Genomic DNA, 20,879 nt, shown 5'->3' with positions numbered 1-20,879 from the left:
TCAGGGAACTCAGAAATAATGGGAACTGAAATACATAACGGGTAAGGCGAAGCAGGTAACCGACTCGAGTAAGGAAGAATCCGGGTTAAACTTACACACGTGTTAAGAATACGTTTTACGTCGAATACTAAAAACTGCTCTCGGTTTATCCATTTACGCTCATTTAATGTTGGTGTATTACACACACTATTGCACGTGCATAATGCGTGCTTCATTTTCGTAGGACACTCACACATTCAAAACCCTGCATCAAGATGCAGCGTATTGAATATAGCCTATCGGTATTCTATTTATTATCTGTTCTGTGGCTGTATTGCTGAAAATAAAGATTATTTTATTGCGATAGTCTTGAATAAAATTATGATATGCGATATTAAATGTAAAATTTTGATGCAAATATGCACAGATGATGTCAAATACATAAAATATAACAATATTCAATCAACATCTATCATCTTTACACAAATAATGTATTTTGTATGCAACCCTTGATATTCATTAATGCACAGGTATAAGTATCAAAGATTAAGGAGAGTCTACATAGTTTTTATCAAAGACATAAAAAATATTTTAGGTATGGTAACATTAAAGGTATAGTTTTAATCGATTTGGACTGAACACTTTTTAATGAAGTGAAAATAGTAGGAACTAAAATATTGGTCGATGAACAGCATCACGAAGTCAATTATGCTAAAATTACAGCTAAATTGAACAGTATTTAAGTATTAACAATCTCGATACATAAATTGATGCAAATGTACGTTTCGGGTACTATTACCATTGGTGTCCAAGAAGTAGGTATATAATATATTAAATACATGACAACTTAAAGCTTTATCATAAACAGTGACGGCTCGTAATTAGGGTTTAGGCTCCACCAGTATTTTTTCTAACCATTTGAAAAATTTAGAGTTAAATAATATAATATTCCTCCCTTATGTTGATCTAAATACCTACTCATTAAGTGCATGATACAGTGTGGGGCCACCAAAAACCAGCCTGCGTGAGTCTGTTTAGTGTATCGTAAAATGCGATTGTTTTTTCTATCGGCTCAAAGCGTGAGTGCATTAAACCATAACATTCGTGAACAATTTTATAATTATACACATTGTTTCCTCTTAAAATTTAATACTGTTTGCTCATCTTTAAAAGCAGAAGAAAAATTAGAAATCAAGATATTCGGCGGTCATAGAGAAACTTATGTGAAAGTGCAATGTCTTTAAGTGTTGGCGATTTTGAAAATAGGGCCAGATTGTTTTACAACATATTTCAATCGTTGGGAAATTTTTACACTCTATTGCCATTGTAAAATTTAACAAAAAATGGATCTAAATTCTAATTGATTTGAGTTTTGTAATATTCCATTTGAGTCATACTTTTAATATACCTATTATAATCAAAATATTAAAAAATTGTTATAAAAGATAATTTAACTGTATCTCTTGTCAGTGTGTATTTACCAGTGGTGAGTGCGCATAGTGCCAGAAGATGCCGAAAGGCGAAACCGAGTCACAAAAAATTACTCAATTGAAAATGTACAAAATTCAAATTCCATCAAGTACCCTTGGTCGATGGCATTAATTTAAACACAATATTTAAATTATACTATTACTTACTGCCCTGCTAAATAAAAAGACAGCGTTTCTGATTTTAGTGAAATAATTGTTGTAGGAGATTTAAACTGCTTTTTCTTTTATACAATGTAAAATTATTGGATTGTTTTGACATAATCTCTAAACAGAGACTTGTCTATTCTAGAAAAGGTAGTTTAAATCTCCTACAACGATTTCACTAAAATCCAAAACACTCAGCAGGGCAGTTTACTTAGTCTTTGACGATTAAATTATACAGAAACGATTACTAAACTTTCATATAAGTAGCTCCCTTGGTTTGAAGGATTATTAATTATTTAATATATTGTCGATTTTTTTATGTATCGTGATAAGCCAGGCCCCGACTGTTTTTATGACCACGAGCCGCCACTGATCACAATCAAAGTAAATCATAAAAGCAACGATTTTCTGTTGACCTTATGAAAGCATGATCCACAACGCTTTTATTGTGTTAATTTTTTATTAATTTAATAAGATAAACAAAACATAAAACAAATCATTAATATAATACTTTCACTCAATTTATTATCAGCGCAATATAATTAATTATTGTTATATTATTTTTTTAATTGTATAATATGTTGTTTTCTTAAACATTTATTCATTGACATCGATATGTAATTATTTTTATTATGTTTTATGCATTCATTCTATTATCATTATCCAGTACAACAGCGGTGAAGACTGCCTGTTTGAGGGAATTAGGAAACGGGTTACCGTAAAAAAGTGCAAATATATTCTATCCAAACTAGACGCAAATCTATTTTTTTTACCATGTCCGATCCTAATAAGATCATATGCGCCTACACAGAGTGGAGGTTTGTATTAACAGATTTTTGTTTTTACAAGAAATGAATGTTAGCCACTCGCTCAACCTATTAGGTCCATACTCTAACTCAAACAGAAATTGAAAAACAGTATTTATGCCAGACCCAAGATTCGAACCTGGGACACACGACATTATAGGCCGACGCTTAAGCTGCTCGGCCATCGTGGCATCTATGCCGTCAATCTAATAATAGGCAGGCAAAATATCAGAAAGATAAAACTGCTGCAGATAGATTGTTATTATAATTAGATATAATTTTCCAGTATGCCGTAAGCTTGTCAGAAAACGCTCTTACAATTTAAAATATTATTTGCGATTTCCTGTTTTTTTTTGTTTAGATTTTGTATGCGTGGAATAGGCTGCGTGAATTGTGAGGTTTCTATGAATCCGTGAGATGTCATTGCCTAATTTAAATACACATGCGAGTAAATATTATTTTGTATGTATGTCTACATGTCAGGTAAACATTAAATGTTAAATAATCACTTCATAAAAAATATCTTCACCACTGCAGTATATATAGTAGTCACCAGTGGCGAAGGGTGACTTTTGGAAAGAGGTAGGCTGTGGAGATATGATAAAAAGAGCACACTTGTCAGGTATACTTACGAGAATAGTACGATATTTACTGCTAATGAATAGGCACACACTAATAAATGATAACGACACACTAATTCAATGAAACTTCAAAAACTCATTGACGACATAAAAATGAGCGATGTGTTTAAATTACGTATTTTTCAAAACATGTATACGCATCAAAAATCATTAGATAAAATTTATTTTTATTTTTAAAAACAATCTATACTTACTTATTTATTAATATTCGATTAAACGCCGTTGAAATTATTATTTTAATTATCTAATTATTAATGATTTTGGACAAAGTGCGCAGTCGTGACAACAATATTATGCGCGAATGTTTTAGGCTCTGCGAAAGGAGCTTGCCTCATTTCGTACAAATCAGCAGACTTGCTGAGGTTACGAGACGTAAAGTCCATACGAAAAAAACTCAGAATTATTCCAAACATAATCGGAAATTTATTTACCGAGAAGTCGCGGCGCGGCGTTTATTATTTAATTTACGGCGCGGCGCGCTGTTGTTTTTTTAATACCTTTGCAGTTGTTTTGTAAACTGTGTAATACTGTAATACATTCCTACATATGCGATCTCGTTGGCAAAATAAATTATTGTTATATAACATAAAATAATGAAGTGATAAGTATATAAATATGTCAATATGCAATTAAAAAATATTTTTCTTAAGAAGGTAGGCTTTAAATAATCGCCTAGTATGGAGTCTTCGCCACTGGTAGTCACCGATCAGACTGTTTTATATATGTATAAATTGCATGCGTTAAATAGTGAAATTGGTTCTATAGAAAAAAATCATTAGTAAAAATCTTTCATCAAATTAATTTAATTATTATTTTATAAGTGATCATCCTAGATTTAATATAGTACTTACTGCATAAGTCTATGATTTTTTTAATATTTAAGACATCAGATATGGAATTCAATATATTTCTCTACTCAATCACTGATTCAAATCTAATAAGATATTCAATCAAAATATGTATCACACTGTCTTCCTTGCAACTTTGTAACTGATTTTTTAATGTTACAAATTGTCTTACATATTATAATTCTATGTGTGAAAAGAAAAGAGAGACAAGTAAATCTGAAAAATTTTAAGTTGTCGATTTTGACACATTTAGATGGTAACATAAATAATTGGCATCAGTTATTGGCTGTGTGAAGACACATACAGAAAAACAAAAGACCGGAAAAAATCAAACCAATCTATAAAGCCTCGTTTTCATTGTTAATAATAAATTATTAATTTTAACTGTTTAATGTATTATTTTTCTCTCTCTACAAAGTTATATGGGGCTTGAGCCACTGCCTAACTTACAAAACATGTAATGGTCCAATATGACATTGAATGGACTGCAAAACCAAAGGTATACCTGAATAACCAACTGGCATGGATTTCCTGTCATTGCCGAGAACGTCACATAAAAAATCACAAGTCTAACGTTTCTCACAAATTGAAAGATGACTAAAGCGCGCATTTAATATTGGTGCTAAAACTTTCAATGCTATTAATACTACAATGTTATCGGTGTTAATCAATGGTATTTACAATGTTTTCAAATATCTAATGTAGTGTTTCTCAAATTTACAACATGCTAGTACGCTTTGAATCTTTGGGGGTTTGCAACATTGATGTGATCAAACATCGAAGATTAAAAGTGGCACAACTCCAAATACTCCGTAATAATATGACTTTGAATAATGGATTTTATTACAATAAATTTTATGATGTACACAATGATTTTTCTTTATTTCAAATATGAGTTGTTAGAAACCCTATTTTTTTTCAAAAGGAAAAATCAAATGCAGTTCGGTTCTGGAGTTCAAATCAAAAATCGAAACCCTGGTTTCGCGGTTTGGTTCTGGTTCTTTAAAAAGTCAATTTACCTACAGATTTTGGTATAGTTGTCATATGAATAATTTATTTTAATTTCAAAAGTCAAAATATAGTTGACTATTCTTTCAAAATACCCTTACCAGGTGGAGCATGTGAACACCATGATTTGTAGGTATTAAGAAATAGCACCACATAAATAGAAAACTTTTATAAAATAATGGAATCATCGGACCCTGACAATATTTTTTTGATATCAAGGATTCCGATTCCAAAATAATTAAGGCGTTCTCAGGATTCGGTGCCGGTTCCAATTCCAGCTCTGATTTCAAAAAATGTGACATTAAAATAGAATAAATGATGTTGGATTTTTAAAATCACAATATTATTGTTTACAAAAAAGTATATTTCTTAGTCCACATAAGTCTATTTATTTAACTTCTTGGGGAGATATTATTATCTTATACCATTTTAGAAATAACTGAAAAAATCATTTTCCGAGACCATTTTTTCAAGATGGCGGACAAAAAAACAAAATATCCCACCTGCCACTATAATAAATGTATCTAGTTTTATTTATTACCATAACATGTATAATTGTGTATACCAAATTTCATGTCACTGACATGGTGGATTTGTGCAAACTAAACAAATACTTCTTATAATAATTTGTGAGTGGAAATGACTTACAATACCTTTATAAATAAGATGCCTCTGTCTATTGTCTATGAATTTATACTACTTTAATATATATTATTATTATTTCAGTTAATGGCGTAGTAGTGATAAGGACATATAATTATTTTATTTATAATATTGTTATCTGTATCCACTTGACTAATTTATCATTAATTTATGATCTCATTAGAAATAGTTCAACAATATCTTGGTCAATAACAAGCATGTTACTAATTTGCAACATTGTAAATAATGGGTAAGAAACAAATTTATGCTTTTAATATATTAACGACAAACAAGTATTTATTTATGTTCTTTGATCTAATTATAATATAAATTTGGTTCTTACTTATTATTAAGGTCAGACATGTCATGTATCTTACAACATTCCCTCTGTAAATAAAATTACCTTTTATATTATTAATATTATGTAAGGGGTGGCATTTGTGATGTAGCGTAAAGTTTCAATAAAATTATGAAGATATTATTTTATATAAATATTTCCTTCTACAAACATAGTGTTAATTATTGATAATTTACATCTATTTTATTAAAATTGACGCAGGTTTACATAATGTATACTTGTGTCTCACTCTCTACTACTCTTTTTAGATATTAATGAATTGAAGTATTTAAATATAAATCATCCTGAAAGACCAAAATATCTTTTATTTATTTAGTTTTACTGACGTCCATTGTCTTGCTTTATTCATTTTTGTTATATTATTCAAAATGCCACAGTACACAGGTATGAGGTACAAGTGCGAATTCATTATTCCATGATCGATTAACACTTATTTTGACATGTACCACGTGCCAGGAGTCGACATAATGAATGGAATCAAACACGTACAATCAAATTATTTGATATTTATCGGCACATTTTACATAAGTGCAGACTGGCCAAGCAGGTAGATTCTTTTTTTGTAATACTGAACAAAGTTAGTTATATTACTTTTGTTTCCTTTATTGAAAAAGTGTTAGCGAATGTGAAAGATCGTACGGACATGATTCCTTGCACATGGCACATGTCAAAACAAGTGCCGTACAAAAAAAATATTGAAAATCGATTTAACGACTTCTCAATCACCGGGGTAGCGATGAATGAGTGTTACGTGTACATGTGGTATTTCAAATAATCAAAAATATAATTTTTTGTTTTCTTGCAATCATCATTTATGGTAGGTACTTACAACCCAATGTAAGTCTTGACCGCCGCCATACCATTGTCTCTTCCTATACAGTCTTCAGACCTGGCATTCGCCTTCTGTTCTATTGAAATCGAGTCTATTGGTTATTCCAAGGACGGACTCATCTCACTTTTACATATGAGATGACAGAGGAGTTTTTTTTACCATCTCGATACCCTAGTTCTATAGGGAAACAAGTCAAAATTTCAAGGTTTTGAGTTAATAATGCCATTCAATGTAGAACGGTTCTATCTTCATAATTCAATAAAAAAAAATCAAAAAATCTATTCAACGGGTCAAAAACTCAAAAAACCGTTTTTGGGATTAATCATTAATTCAAATATTAACGGGAATGTCTGAGTTAATTATTTGTTAAACTGTAACATTTCATTTTGCATTGCTAAGTTCATTTAAACTAAATAAAAAATAAATGCATTTACTTCAAAAATCAAGGCTTTAACATCGAAATGAAAATTTGTTCAAAATTTTCAAAAGCCATTATCTTGGAACAAGGTATTTTGAGTTATTTCCCTATAGAACTAGGGTATCGCTATTGAAAAACTTTGTATTTTACTAGTGCAGTGGAACTGAACCACACAATAATTTTATTATAATTATATCGAAGCCAGAACCTATGTTATCAGCCATTATCAGTTTCCCGGAAATACCCTTGCGGTATTCACATGAATACTTATGTGGTTTCCTTACGACTTCCGAAGGAATATTTATTGATTTTCTAACTAAATCCATTGCATTCTAATGATTAGGTTCTTGAAAGATGTGGTATTTACATATTATATTAATAATTTTTTCAATACAAACCTGTATTCTCATCTCTTTATCCTGCGAAGAAGACAATACCAGACTATTCCCATCCAATCAACAGCAATAAAAATAAAGCTATATCTCCTACTCTATTTCCCCCCTATTATATTAAATGATTTTTTTTTTTTTTTTTACTAACTTAGGATAAAAAACTTGGTAACCGATATCTCCGAAAAGAATGTAGCGTCCTTCGCAATTTAGAGTCTAACTGTTGTCCAAGAAAACAAAATTCTGAAACTGATAGTTCTGAACGGATATGAGATCCTGAGACTGATGGAGAAATAAGAAAAGTTTCAAGTATTCAAAATAATACTTGGACAGATTAAAGACGCACCCATACTTCGAGCATGTTATTTTCAAGATGGTCTATATCTTGAATACTCGGAAGGGTTGGCCATGGCCCCCATAAGGGGCGGGCTGATAGGGCTCTAGCCTGGGGGCCCGGTGTGGCGACCAGTTAAATGAGATGAACAGAAAAGAAAGAGACTTTATAAAATATTAACCTTTATTTTGTCATTCAACTAAAATTAATTATATTATTAGGCACAACACAATTATTCCTTTCATCATACCAACTCCGTTCTTGTGATTTACAATCTTTATCGCCGTCTATACGCACTCGAAAATTAACTGAACAAAAGATGCATTAGGTATATAAATAATTTATAACTTATATCCCTGTCTGTCGGGAAGTCTCTAACATGTCTGGCAGTGTAGCCAACTGTAGTATAATTATAGTATTTGTACCATAATTTTGGTACCATGTCCGATATAAAAATGGTATAGTACGCCCAAAATACTTTTGAATTTCGGATAAAAGTTTTTTTTTTCTTAATGATTTCATTTCTACAATAAAAAAATACACCAAAATTACAATATTTTTGTATCATAATTTGGTGCGAAGTACTATTATTTCATAATAGAGGAAAATGAGAAAATTACTAAAATTTTTGGGACCACGTACTATAATTTGGTCACATAATGATAGCAACACTGGCCTGGTGCAATGTTGCCAACCGTATAATTATAGTGTACCTACTATAATTTTGGTCCGCGTACTATACTATATACACACATCTAAAATTTGCTGTATTATTAAAAAAAGTCGCCTGCAAGTTTACTTCGAGATTATTAAAAGTTTAAAATATATGGTTGTGCAATACAATTTTTTATTATAGTTTGTCGATATTAAATACTTCGGGTAGATGTAGGTAGGTACTCAACAATACGCTGAAAACTAATTTTTACCTCGCGGAACAACATTTGGGAAACGCTGCAGTGTAAAGCATCACACTGCTGTTAACCTTAGTTTTAGACAGGGGGGCCCACCAACGATCTTGGCCTGGGGATCTTCAGGATGTGTTGGCCATGTTGTTAGATGCAGTGAATCACTGATGCAAAGAGGTTGTGTGAAACCGAGTGGAGAGAGAGCTCAGGACAGAAATAACCGGAGAATGGCCTGAATGCTTAAGTAATTGGGATTAAAAGAAAACAAGATAATATCTTTCAGTGAAGCATCTTTATTTTTACAAACAGCATTTTGTTGCATTTACAAGATACATTTTAAATTTACATAGACATCTGTATTTAAAATGGAAATCTGCAATTACCATATTGTTATCCTGCCACGTTTACCAATAATAATTCATATATTTACGAAGCGCAGTAATAATTATTGTAATATAATAATTACGATGGGTGCAAATGGTTCCTCTCGTATCTTCGCAGGCTCTTACAAACTAGAGGCAAGTTTTACGACAATGTGCATTGCTCTGACCGACAGACACATAAGCAGCGATAAATGGCACTTACCAATATTAATTAAATTATCAATGTCACTTTATAGTTTCTAAACTTCCAAATTAAATTAAATTTACAAAATCAAAACAGAGTACAATAAATTCAGCTCTCGACAAATGATTTATGATACTGACTACAATAATTATTATATTGTGTTTCTGCACCCATCACTTTTTCTATTTTATACTTATTATGAGCTTTTAACGATACCTAAATGATTCTTCTTAGTGAATCTACTCAGCCTCCAATTTAAATTTAATGATTGTTGTAAATTATATCAACTTTGCACCAATGAAGTCAATTTTACACCAACAAACTCTATTTTGCACTTAGTAATTTAACATACACCAGAGTGAGATTCTACTATCTACTATAAATTATGTTAATATTTTCAACCATACATTCAGTAGGTACATAATAATTATTGTACTATATTACGATTCAATTCATCATCTTTATTATGAGTAGGTATGTAACGACGTTTGCAAATCCATCTGTTCTCACATTACTAACTGAATCATACACAAAGTGTAACCATATCTTATATTTAGAATAGTATATTACCTGACCTACAAAACAATGACACCTGTTGCAAAGTTGACTCCATCGGTGCAAAGTATTTTCACCTTATGATAACATGTGGTATGGCAATATTTTATTGACAGGCAATTTCTTATTAAGTCAATAAATATTGAATCGTGTATGTGTGTGTATGTGACCTATGTCATGAATTTTTATAAATAAAAAGCAATATCTGCAAGCATTACAAACTGTGGTAAAAATAACAATGAGAGTGTTAACAAATCACGAGTGGAGAACTACAAGGTTCTAAGTGTTTGTCTTGGCGAAACAAAAGTAGCAATGAGGCAGCTTAGAATACTATTTCATTGTTGGGTTTGTTTTTACAAGGGTGAGCACTTGGGACCTTGTAGTATTAGGCTCGCGAAAGGTCAATGTGAGCTTTAGTTCTGAGAGCCAATCGGGTGCGTGTTTGATTCCAGTCTGTTGGCAACCCTACGTGGATGAATGAATGAGATGACATTTAAAATTACTGCAACATTTTAGGCTCTATTTATTTTATTTTTAATATTTTACGATTAAATTTTACGGAATATTTCAATATTACAAGTAATCTAGAATTTCACCAATTTTTCAATGGATGATGACTACGGCTATTTACTAAAATCGATTTGCAAAAACTGTTTAATAATATTGAGTACAAAAAACTGTTGACATTACTAAGCCGGTTTGTATATATTATATATAGAGAAATATAAATATATGTAGGTACCCGTAGTACACTGAAAATTAATGAGCCAAGAAATCCAAAATAAGTATTTACCTTACACTGTATTTTTAACTGTAAAGTTTTATGATTTACAGGCATTTACTGTCAATATATCTAGTAAAAATAAATACTTATTATTATTCACTTGACACATTAAACGTTTATTATTATTAATTGAGAAGCTGAAGATTAAAAGGATACAAGTGACAGGACATAGTATAAATTAAAAAAAATAGTTATAAGCAGTTTTCAATGCAGAAAAGATTCACTTCACTCATCATGCAATTGGATCCCTCTAATGCTCAGCTCTTCGATTGAGTTTTCATGGTATATTATATTTTAAGCTTGTTTAATAAATCTACACTGAAATTATAAACCAGGAGTAATTAAGTGATCGTTAAAAGTCGTGTTTAAGATAGGTACACTAAGTGACATCCGACAATATTATCTTTTAAGACTAGAAAGTGAATTCATTATGTGCCACATTTCACAAAATAGGCAGTAAAGATTTACAATGACAATATTATGCCTTAAAAAATAAACAACACAAATGCAACCTTTCCGGTGTCGCATTATCGCCAAATCTTTTCAATAAAACATTCATAATTTGTATATAAATAATAATTCACATATAGCAGGCATTGTTGCCTCATTTAAAAAATATCATTAAACATAATATGATTATAATTATCGAGACTTTTCTTAAGACCCTTTTCACAGTGAAATTTTTTAGGTGAGAGTTTTCACTCATAATTTTGATAATATATCATTCCATTTGAATGAGATAATGATAAAATGAAAGGGCAGAGTGTTTATAATACAATAAAATAGAGCCGAGTTTTGAAAATATATGCGGATTGTTTGCAAGATACTGTATTAATCGTCGAACATATTTTGCCGCTGTTAAGACAGTGAATCCATAAGTTGTTAGTTGCTTAGGAGCAATCCAAGTCGAATACATTATGTTGTAGAGAGAATGTACTGACAAATCAAATTCAATTAAAATTAAAAATGAAACTGGTCATTCACGTATGACTGTCTTCAAACACATGAATCGGAAGCTCCACGTATGTTAGTCGTACACCATCTTTTATGCGCATGCGTCTTGATGAACTCAAACTCATGATTGTACATTAACAGTGAACCAACACTATTAGTGAACGCTTTAAAGACAGGATTGGGTCAGAATTCTTCGTGAATACGTTTCAAAGATAAATTCTGTTCATCGTAACTCATATGAACTACCTAATTAATGAGAAGAAGACATGACATTGTGTACGAAATGTCGTTATTATTTTCATAGTAATTCTTGAATTTAGGGATTTTTCTAGACTGGCAACACTCAATATAATTCTTGAAATCAACCCTACATAAGTGCACAAGTGCCATATCTTGTATTAATTATCCTTCATTAAAAATACTGACCGTGAAATAATTTAAGAAAAGTCTCAATATCAATAATATCAATCACAATATTCGACATTTACAACTTATAGTAATATAATCATAGATAAAACGAGTCGGATTTACAAAACAGGACCTTATAAAGAAACAAAATATACACAAATTTACAATATCAATTAAATACAGCCACAAGATCGGAGCCATTAAAATCAAAAGAAGTCAAATGATATGGCAAACGGATGATTTACAAATTATTATATGTATTGAAATCTCGATTTACCATGATCGTGTTATCTGGATGTCAGATCAACAGTGATGGAAAAGGGGAAAGATTATATTTTTATAAAATTTATCTTGAAAATTCCTCGGTAAATCGAGAGTCAATTATAATAGTCATATTATGTATTATTATTAGGTGTTAAAAATTAAAATTCCACCCCAATGAATATCATAAATATTATAAAAGCTTGCCATTAAAAATTGTAAATTATTTAAATTCAATTATTTTTTATGACATGTAGGTACATTGAAGATCACAAAATAAATATATTCATCGATTGAACAGGCATTTGCGTGGGATATTTGTATAGTATAAAACTAATTTGTGTTAATTTTGCAAATATTATATGTGGAATAGTGATATTCTACCTTTCCACACTATAAAATTGCTACATCAGGGAAGAGTTTTAATAACCAGAAGTTGGAAGCTCTAATAAACCCAAAGCAGTTTCAATAAAAATTCAATGAAATAATACAAATTTGTTCATTTACCTTATTGCTGTGATAAATTTTAATGCAGTAAACGTCAAAACATTCAAATTTTTATTAGCTAAATATAGAAAAAAGAAAAAACAAATATATGATATACATTTTAAATTGATTTAGGTCTGCATTTGTTTTCTGACACAATATTGTGTCAAATTAAATTGTAAGTTTGAAAAAAGAATTATTTTATTTTTATACTCTATTATCTATCATACCTGTTCAAAAAAGCACTCCATTTTGTGTGCTACCAACTGACATTTAAAAATACAACAAAAACAAAAATATTGTTTACATGTCATGTATTATAAGTAAAAGGTACATTTTATGACACATTTTTATTATTATGAGCGGATAGTTATGCAGCCAGTACGAATTTTAAACTAACCAATATAATATATTTAAGACATTGAGTTTTAATTTTTTATTGGTTCTCAAAACATGTTTGTTTCAGTGTGCATTCGATAATTATTTGATACAATAATCTCCATTTTGGACGCATAACTATTCTCGCTCGGGTATTATGAGAAACATCCATACAAAAAAGCGTATTTACAATATGAAAAACCGTTGAAAGAATTTATATGACATTCCTAACACTAAGGATGTCTCCGTTTATATATTATATTATTTTGATATTTGAATGCAGAAGGAAATGCCTAATGGAATATTATATAGTAATAAATTGTCATTTCAATAAAACGATATTCATAGAAAAATAAAATATTTTTCTACCCTTCCCGTTTCATATCCGTTATAATTTCTCTTCTAAAATTTTGTAATTATTTTTTCCACACAATCAAGATCAAATAGTATTAGATTATTTTATGATTCTTTTATTTTTTTATATAAGAAAAAACAAGATGAAAAGAAAAAGTCACCAATATAATGGCAATACGTAGCTGCTATGAACATATTATTATATTAATTTTTGTTAGCTATTTGTAATCATTACCATTAGTATAAACTGGAAAAATAGTGACACATCTGCCATCTACTGGCAGTTTTTAAACTAGATTGCAACATTTTTTTGTGTACCTACAAAAGAACATGATGGTTTTTTAGGTTATATCACAAATTAACGATTCGATATTTCCACAATGCGCATTTTTCAAAATGCTATTTTAAGCTGCAATAGAGTATTTTTAAAATTATATTTTTTTAAATCAATGATTGTGTGAACGAAATACATTCGTAGCCTTATTAAATATCTCAAATTATGCGCGTCTCCAAGCTTCTAATAATTAATTTATAAACATTACAGTTAAATGAAATATTGCACAGATCGCTGAGATATTTTTAAGATTCTATTCGATATTTTAAGTGAATTGTTACCAGTAATGGTGATGATAGTTTATAATAATCGAAATCAAGATTAAGTGCAGAAGTATAATGGTGACTAAATTAAATATGTTTTTTTATTGTTTAAATTAATTATCTTATGTGGGACATAATATTTTTAATATATAGTCAGTGAGAAGAGTTGGAACTGTAGGACTATCTTCATTTATCGCCTTCAGAACTGAAATGAAAAGAGAAAAAATTAATCAATAATATTCCAATAAATAGTAATTTTATTAATTTATCATACCTATGGCAGAGAGATTGAATACAATAAAACGAATTTTTAGTATCACAATAGTTGATCGATTGAACTCGACTATTTTGTCAATTCAGCGGCCTACTCGGTCTACTTTTGTGACATTTGCCACCTCTTGGGTAACATTAAATGACTTGTCCAATGATTGTGCCTAATTCAAGATACATGCCCTACCCATTTTGATTATATTTATATTATATTTCTAAATAAAATAAGAAATGTGGTCAGGGCTGGTTTCATTGTGGCAAATATATAATATGAACATGCAATGTGCAATTACAAGTAATTTGATCATTAGTCTGTCTTGTTGTCATATTATTATCAATTTCAGTTCCTTTCATAATATATGTACCTATAAAAGACAAAAGTTATTCGTCTGCTTACTTTTGATGAGGACTTGCAGAGCTTGGTCATCGGGTGGGCCGCTGTCAAGATGGTATGGGATCACGGTTGTCAGGTACTGTAAACAAAAATATTACTCATTAACATCAAAAATAAATAAGTACTGAAACATGAAAAAAGGATAAAAAACAAGCTGAGAGTGTTAGAGACCGAAAAGTTTAACGTGAGGCCTGGTGGCGGCACTCGTGTCGTATCTTGCTATGGTTTTCGATTTCGAAGTTTTGTAAGTATTAAAACGCGAGAGGAGGGGATCTAGTTCTCCAAGCCACCGCCCATCACCGTAAACTTTTCGCACTGTACAAGTGTAATATTGTAGATTGAGATGTGAAATATCATAATATCATTTTGTAAAGCAATCAATCATTTCTTTCATCACTACATCAATACATGGCATTATTAACATCTGAAAATGATTTCAGGTACATAATATATGCCACAGCGACTGTTCTTGACAAAACGCATTTTTGACGTCCAATTTCAGGCCACTTTTTCAAGCACTGCTGGCCGTATACCACAAATAACATAAACGATGTTGGATTTGCTAGACTATACTGATCATAAACATCAAAAAGTGAGCGCAGTAAAACATCTCGGTTTGACAGTTAACCCTGCCGTAAGTTCTATTTAACCAAAAAAAATATGTGTATTTAATGTCTCACTGAATATTAAAAAATTGTTATCCATAATAAAAAATGCATTTTCACAACAACAAAGTAAAGATGCCGTCTATAAATGCAGCGACGTGTGACATGGTATTACAAAATTATTACAAAATAAAAAAATTTTTTGGGGCAAGTTTAGTCGTTTACAAATCAAAAAATCTTTAACTTTTAATACTACGTACAATGTCATTGTAAACCCTATAATTCTGAATGGATGGGAGAAATGTAGCCTTATGGTGAAACATGAAAAATCATCCAAGGGTAGTATTCCTTAATTTTTTAAAGCCCTGCTAACAGATTTTATTGGAGCGCAAAGATGAACAAACGTAATGCTCCTGTTAAAGTCGTCAGAGAAAAGGGTTTCCGTGACCAACGTGATAATGTTTCAGTAAGGAATGTGAACTGATGTATTGTCATGATTGGGAATTAGTTATTCCGATTCGGAGTAACTAAAATTAAAAACAATATGAAGAAGTGGGGATACTCTGATGATTCTTCAAACTGCGAATTTGGTAGTGAGAAAACAGCTGCACCATCGATAATATGTTTAAATCTAATGACGCAGCCATTACGGTGGCCAAGACGTAAAGAAAGAGTTTAGGAGCATCGTTCGCACGGACACGACAGAAGAAGATTGGTAATTAACTAAACATAAATATTAATTATTTAAAATTTAACACAAATTATCCGTTGTCAGTAAAAAGTTTCACAAAATTTTCATAGGTGCCGGTAGACATGTTTTGATGATTTAAAAAAAAAGGTAAACATTTTCATATTTTTTTATAGAAAAGAATCAATAAAACAGTTAAACTAACCTTTGGTTCATTTCCTGAGTTAGCCGATTTGTTGCCGTTGTTATTCTGGCCCTTGGAGGTGCGCTTCCTCTCCACATGGTACTGCCGCCGCTTATTCTGAACGGCCAAGAGCAGAGAGATGAAGGTGTTCTTCAGCTCTTTCTCATATTCCAACTCGTCCCGGAGCGCCAGCTCGCTGATGAGGGTCTCCGAAAATTCTCTGATCAGGACTTCAAGTTCCAGGTATAATTCATTTAGTTGTGAGAGGGATAGGGTTTTCAGTTCTGTAACAAAATAACATTCACGAATAAATAATTACAGTCAAACTTGGTTAATACGAGGAAGATGGGAACGACTGAATTTGCTCGTTATAAGCGGTACTCGTAATATCAGAGAATAGGTATTTTTTAATGAGTGGTCACCTAACAAAAAAAGTCGAAAATAAAAAATCTGAAAACCATCGTAAAAATCCCCGAAACAAGCATGGCCTTCATAAACTACAAAAGAAGTTGTTTATTGTAATGAACGCTGGAAGGTACCTACGGACTTCACAAACCTTGTGTAAAACTATGTCATTTGTATGACACAAACATTAAAGTTCAATTATCTCAAAACTATTATTATTGACTTATCCTACTGTTTTCAGGTAGCTGTATGATCAATAAACAAGGTTAAATTCTCAAATCTTGTGAATGTTGAATAAAAAAAAATAGTTTATTAAATCAATATGTTATTTTACTAACTGTCTTCGTAGAGGGGGGAGCTGAGAACTTCTTTTCCTTTTTCTAACGCTTCATTGTGCTCGATGATGTCCTCCTCGGATCCTGGGGAAGAGTCCTGCATCATGTCGTCGATCTCCTGAATAACCTGCGACAAATCACACATTAGACACTAATCAGCATCGAAATTATAAACTGTCCGGTTTCCATATTGTCTTTCAAGACTTGAATTTTGCATTTTAAGAGGATTGTAATTAATATTTAGAGTTTCATAATTATGCCACTAGATGTCAGTAGTATCTATAACACTCCACAGTAACTCCACAATCAGATTAATGAGAAAAACGAAGTAGCAAGAGAATCATAGCTTTTACAAAGCTCGTACAAAATCATACCCAATCTCTATCAACCAATGACATTATTAAATGGACAACTCACTTCATACCGGCGCGCACGAGAAATTGTGCATGAAAGTCATTCACAGATGTATAGGTAGATGTCACGTGACCATATGACGTATCCATTTCCATTATGCGATACAAGCTTCGAGAATTTATAGTAATATAACCTTTATTGTAATGGCGTATTAGTGTCATGACTCATTGCGTTAGAAACAGATTCTTGGTTACTTACGACTTCTCGGAGATTAGACGCAAGTGAGCCCAGCGCATCACAGGCGACTGTCCAATGGTTTCTGTCATTCAATTGCATTGAATAAACACTATCTTAAAATGGCATTTTATAAATAATAAATAATACTAACACATGAAAAGTGATATCCCATCTTTCTTGGAGTGTTTAGTAGATTTTTTTTTACAATTTTTAACTAGGCACATTGGCATTTTGTAACACAATAATAACGGTGGAGTCGAAACCTGACATTCAGAAATTTTGTAAGGGCAGACCCAGCTGTGTCGCCAGACCGCTTGCAAGCAGAATGTTCATTTGAGAGTAGGATATCGATATTAAAATATGAATTTCGCCATCCGGCAGACCCGACACAAAGTGAGTGTCATTTTATTTTCTAGATGCTTCGTCCATATTAATGTCATTGCTATCAACTCAATCAAGAAAATATTAAACATCCTCAGTTAAACTACGATTCAAACTATTCAGTTTGAATCAAAATAAGATAATAATATTCAACAGGTAATTAATTACTTCATCTGCAGTTTTGACAGGGCATTCATGGTCCTGATGAAGGCCTCCAAGAATGAGGGCGTGCATATCTAAGTCGCTGGCCACTGCTTCGTCTTCAGAACTCAGCAGGTCATCTTCGGGTGTTTGGCCACCCTGTAAGAAAAAAAAGATAATTGTTAAAAATACATTCAGAAAAATAATTGTGTATTGAAAATAACTAGGTACTAGATGAAAAAAATATAATATATGAAGCCAAAAAACTATCAAAACCGAATAGAAATATTTCAAATAAGCCTTATATTTTATACTTCGCCTATGTATATTCAAGGAGCATTGCTAAATTCTATTAGGTTGAATACATTTTTACAACGTTTTTCTTAGCTCGTATTCTTATTTGTACCGTGGTTCTTTGTCCGGTGGTTCTTTGTCCGGTACAAATCTAGCAATCGATTTTTAACTAACTTCCTGACTAGCTAGACATTTGAAACTTTTAGAATATAACAGAACACGATGCCAATGCATTTTTTTAATACTTTTAGCCATCTTTAAGTAGAATTGAATTCATTTCCAGTTAATTCTGTTTTGTATGAAAAGTTATTTCGACACCATTATTGGTTGCTAGGGGTCTGGGGTCCTAGCAACTAAATTATTAATATATACGTGCGTTACTATGGAAATCAATATGACATGTCAAAATGACATTTCAGTATTATTTCTATCAAGTACAGATTTTTTTGATCGTTTAAGCTAGTCAAGTCAAGTTTATATGATTTAACAGAAAATTTAAAAACGGACTATATAAAAAGTTCTTTTTATCTTGTAATTATTTCGGTTAATTTTAATTTAAATTTGTGCAAAAAATTTCAAACATACATTATCTTAGATTCTTAGAACAAGCTTGTGCTTTCTGACATAGTGTAAATATTTACCTTCCGTTCGCCAAGGTTGAGCGCCGGCATGTGCATTTTCCTGGAGAAGGACTTGGTCCAATCGATCGGGAGGATGTTGCCAAAGTTTCCAGTGATCGTCCACCACATTCTGGAAACAAAGAAAACAAACACAACTTAGTAATCATAATCAATTAAAAGATGTCCTATTGGGGCCCAGAAACCATGACCGCAGGGTCACATTACAATGATTAACCATATAAAACTTCTACTTTAAATCAATCATGAAAAAAGTCAATCAAATTAATCATTTTCGTAACTTGTCCACAGTGGCGTTACATTTATAAAAGAGGGGAGGGAAGTTGAAAATGGTTACATTTTAAAACACATACCAACACAATTTTCGCAATATATAAAAACAATAGCGATATGCTTAAAATGTAAATATTTTTTTTTCGATGTCTCTTTCGTAAATAAATGTAGGTGCCTACTGGTACTGGACACTCGTGAGTTATCTACTTAAGTAGGTGCGTTAATTATTACCGTATGAATTCAATTGAAGACACAAGTGGATGAAGGTGTTATGTACCCATTTTTCATATGGATGTATCAAACATCTTAAAATAATCATTGGTCTGGCGTTACGGCAAGGGATAAAGGGACTATGTTATTTTTTTTTTTAGTTTTAGTTTTATTTTGTTATTTTCTCTAGTGGACGTAGGTGTCATGTACACGTTTTTATAAATAAATTACACATTTGAAGATTTTAACAATCTATTTCTGACATTAGTAAAATTGTGTGATCCTTAGTAACCACTTGAATACATCACTAATTAAATCATCCTTATCTGAAAAAAAATACATCAAAAAAACTTTGACCTCAATTTACTCAAAACTTTGATTTTGTAACATAACTCCTTCATCCACTTGTGTCTTCAATTTAATTGTCTGAATTCTGAAACCAAAGAAATCAAAGCTTGCAAACAGTTTTACATAGTAGACATAGTTCTACAATACAGTTCAATTAAAGTGCAATACCTTAGTAAAAAAAAAATATGTAATTCTCACAAATTAAGTACAAAATATTACCCAAATCATAAAAAACCTCTGCAATTAACCAAATTAATTAATAATAATGCAAACAAACCTAAAAAAATTGATAAAGAACTTCAATGGAAATAGTAAATGGTCATGACACGAATTTCGAAGAAAAGTCATTCGCTGAAAATATCTAGTTATCGAAAAGAGAGCAAATCTCTAATCAATAAAACCTAATCCGTCTAGTACACTTTAACGACCAGGACCGGTTTCGTCCGTATTACCAATTCAAGTTTATTAGATATTATGCTCTATCCGGGAAAAGATAAGTAACTGAAGTATTTTTCTTTATATCCGTTTTTAGGTTCAACATACAGACATGATATTGCAAAATAATTCAGAATAATTGAAAACAATGTTGTAAGTGAAGTCTTCATCGAGAGGGATAATATTTGATTATCTGGTAACGCTACTGCGTTGGTCCAAGATGGACCAAACTACGATGTGTTCTATTTTAGTTCCCAAACGGCCAACAAAGCAATTAACGAGATTCTTCCGAGAGAATACAATATAATACTGTCAGATGAAAAGCTTAGCGCTATTAATTCCAGGGGCGGCGCAGTAAATCGAATCAAACTAATCTCGCCGCTAATTGATTGCCACGTTAATAGCTATCAAGAGCCGATGGATAAAAGGTGGGTATGCAAGCTCACCAGAGATTCTGAAACATTCAAGTATACAAACAACCGCAAAAAAAATCACAGATTTTCTTTAGGCCTATATTCGGTAAACGAGGCCATGTCCGGAAAATTGTAC

General features: G+C 31.4%; 1 protein-coding gene and 1 long non-coding RNA gene across 2 annotated transcripts in view; one reads left to right on the top strand and one right to left on the bottom strand.

Moving 5' to 3' along the window:
* Positions 1-13,667: 13,667 nt before the first annotated feature.
* Positions 13,668-20,879, bottom strand: part of Unc-76 (fasciculation and elongation protein Unc-76) — a 172,020-nt gene continuing 164,808 nt past the window's right edge. Inside the window, exons 2-7 of the mRNA XM_085948704.1 lie at positions 19,068-19,176; positions 18,160-18,291; positions 17,023-17,146; positions 16,301-16,563; positions 14,806-14,881; positions 13,668-14,343 (exon numbers count right to left, since the gene is read on the bottom strand). Of these exons, the coding sequence (XP_085804830.1) occupies positions 14,261-14,343; positions 14,806-14,881; positions 16,301-16,563; positions 17,023-17,146; positions 18,160-18,291; positions 19,068-19,176 (787 nt within the window). The 3' untranslated portion in view covers positions 13,668-14,260. The remainder of the gene's footprint in view (positions 14,344-14,805; positions 14,882-16,300; positions 16,564-17,022; positions 17,147-18,159; positions 18,292-19,067; positions 19,177-20,879) is intronic.
* LOC147070880 (uncharacterized) lies at positions 13,814-15,541 on the top strand. Its single transcript, XR_015070862.1, has 3 exons — positions 13,814-14,216; positions 14,753-14,878; positions 15,243-15,541. It is a non-coding gene; the product is annotated as an uncharacterized LOC147070880 (long non-coding RNA).

This window comes from Rhyacophila brunnea, unplaced genomic scaffold, assembly GCF_057557595.1.
Source record: "Rhyacophila brunnea isolate RB1 unplaced genomic scaffold, BYU_Rbru_1.0 scaffold_21, whole genome shotgun sequence".
In the NCBI taxonomy this organism is placed as follows: domain Eukaryota; kingdom Metazoa; phylum Arthropoda; class Insecta; order Trichoptera; family Rhyacophilidae; genus Rhyacophila; species Rhyacophila brunnea.
Note: the sequence above shows the minus strand (reverse complement) of the source record. Positions and strands in the feature narration are given on the sequence as shown.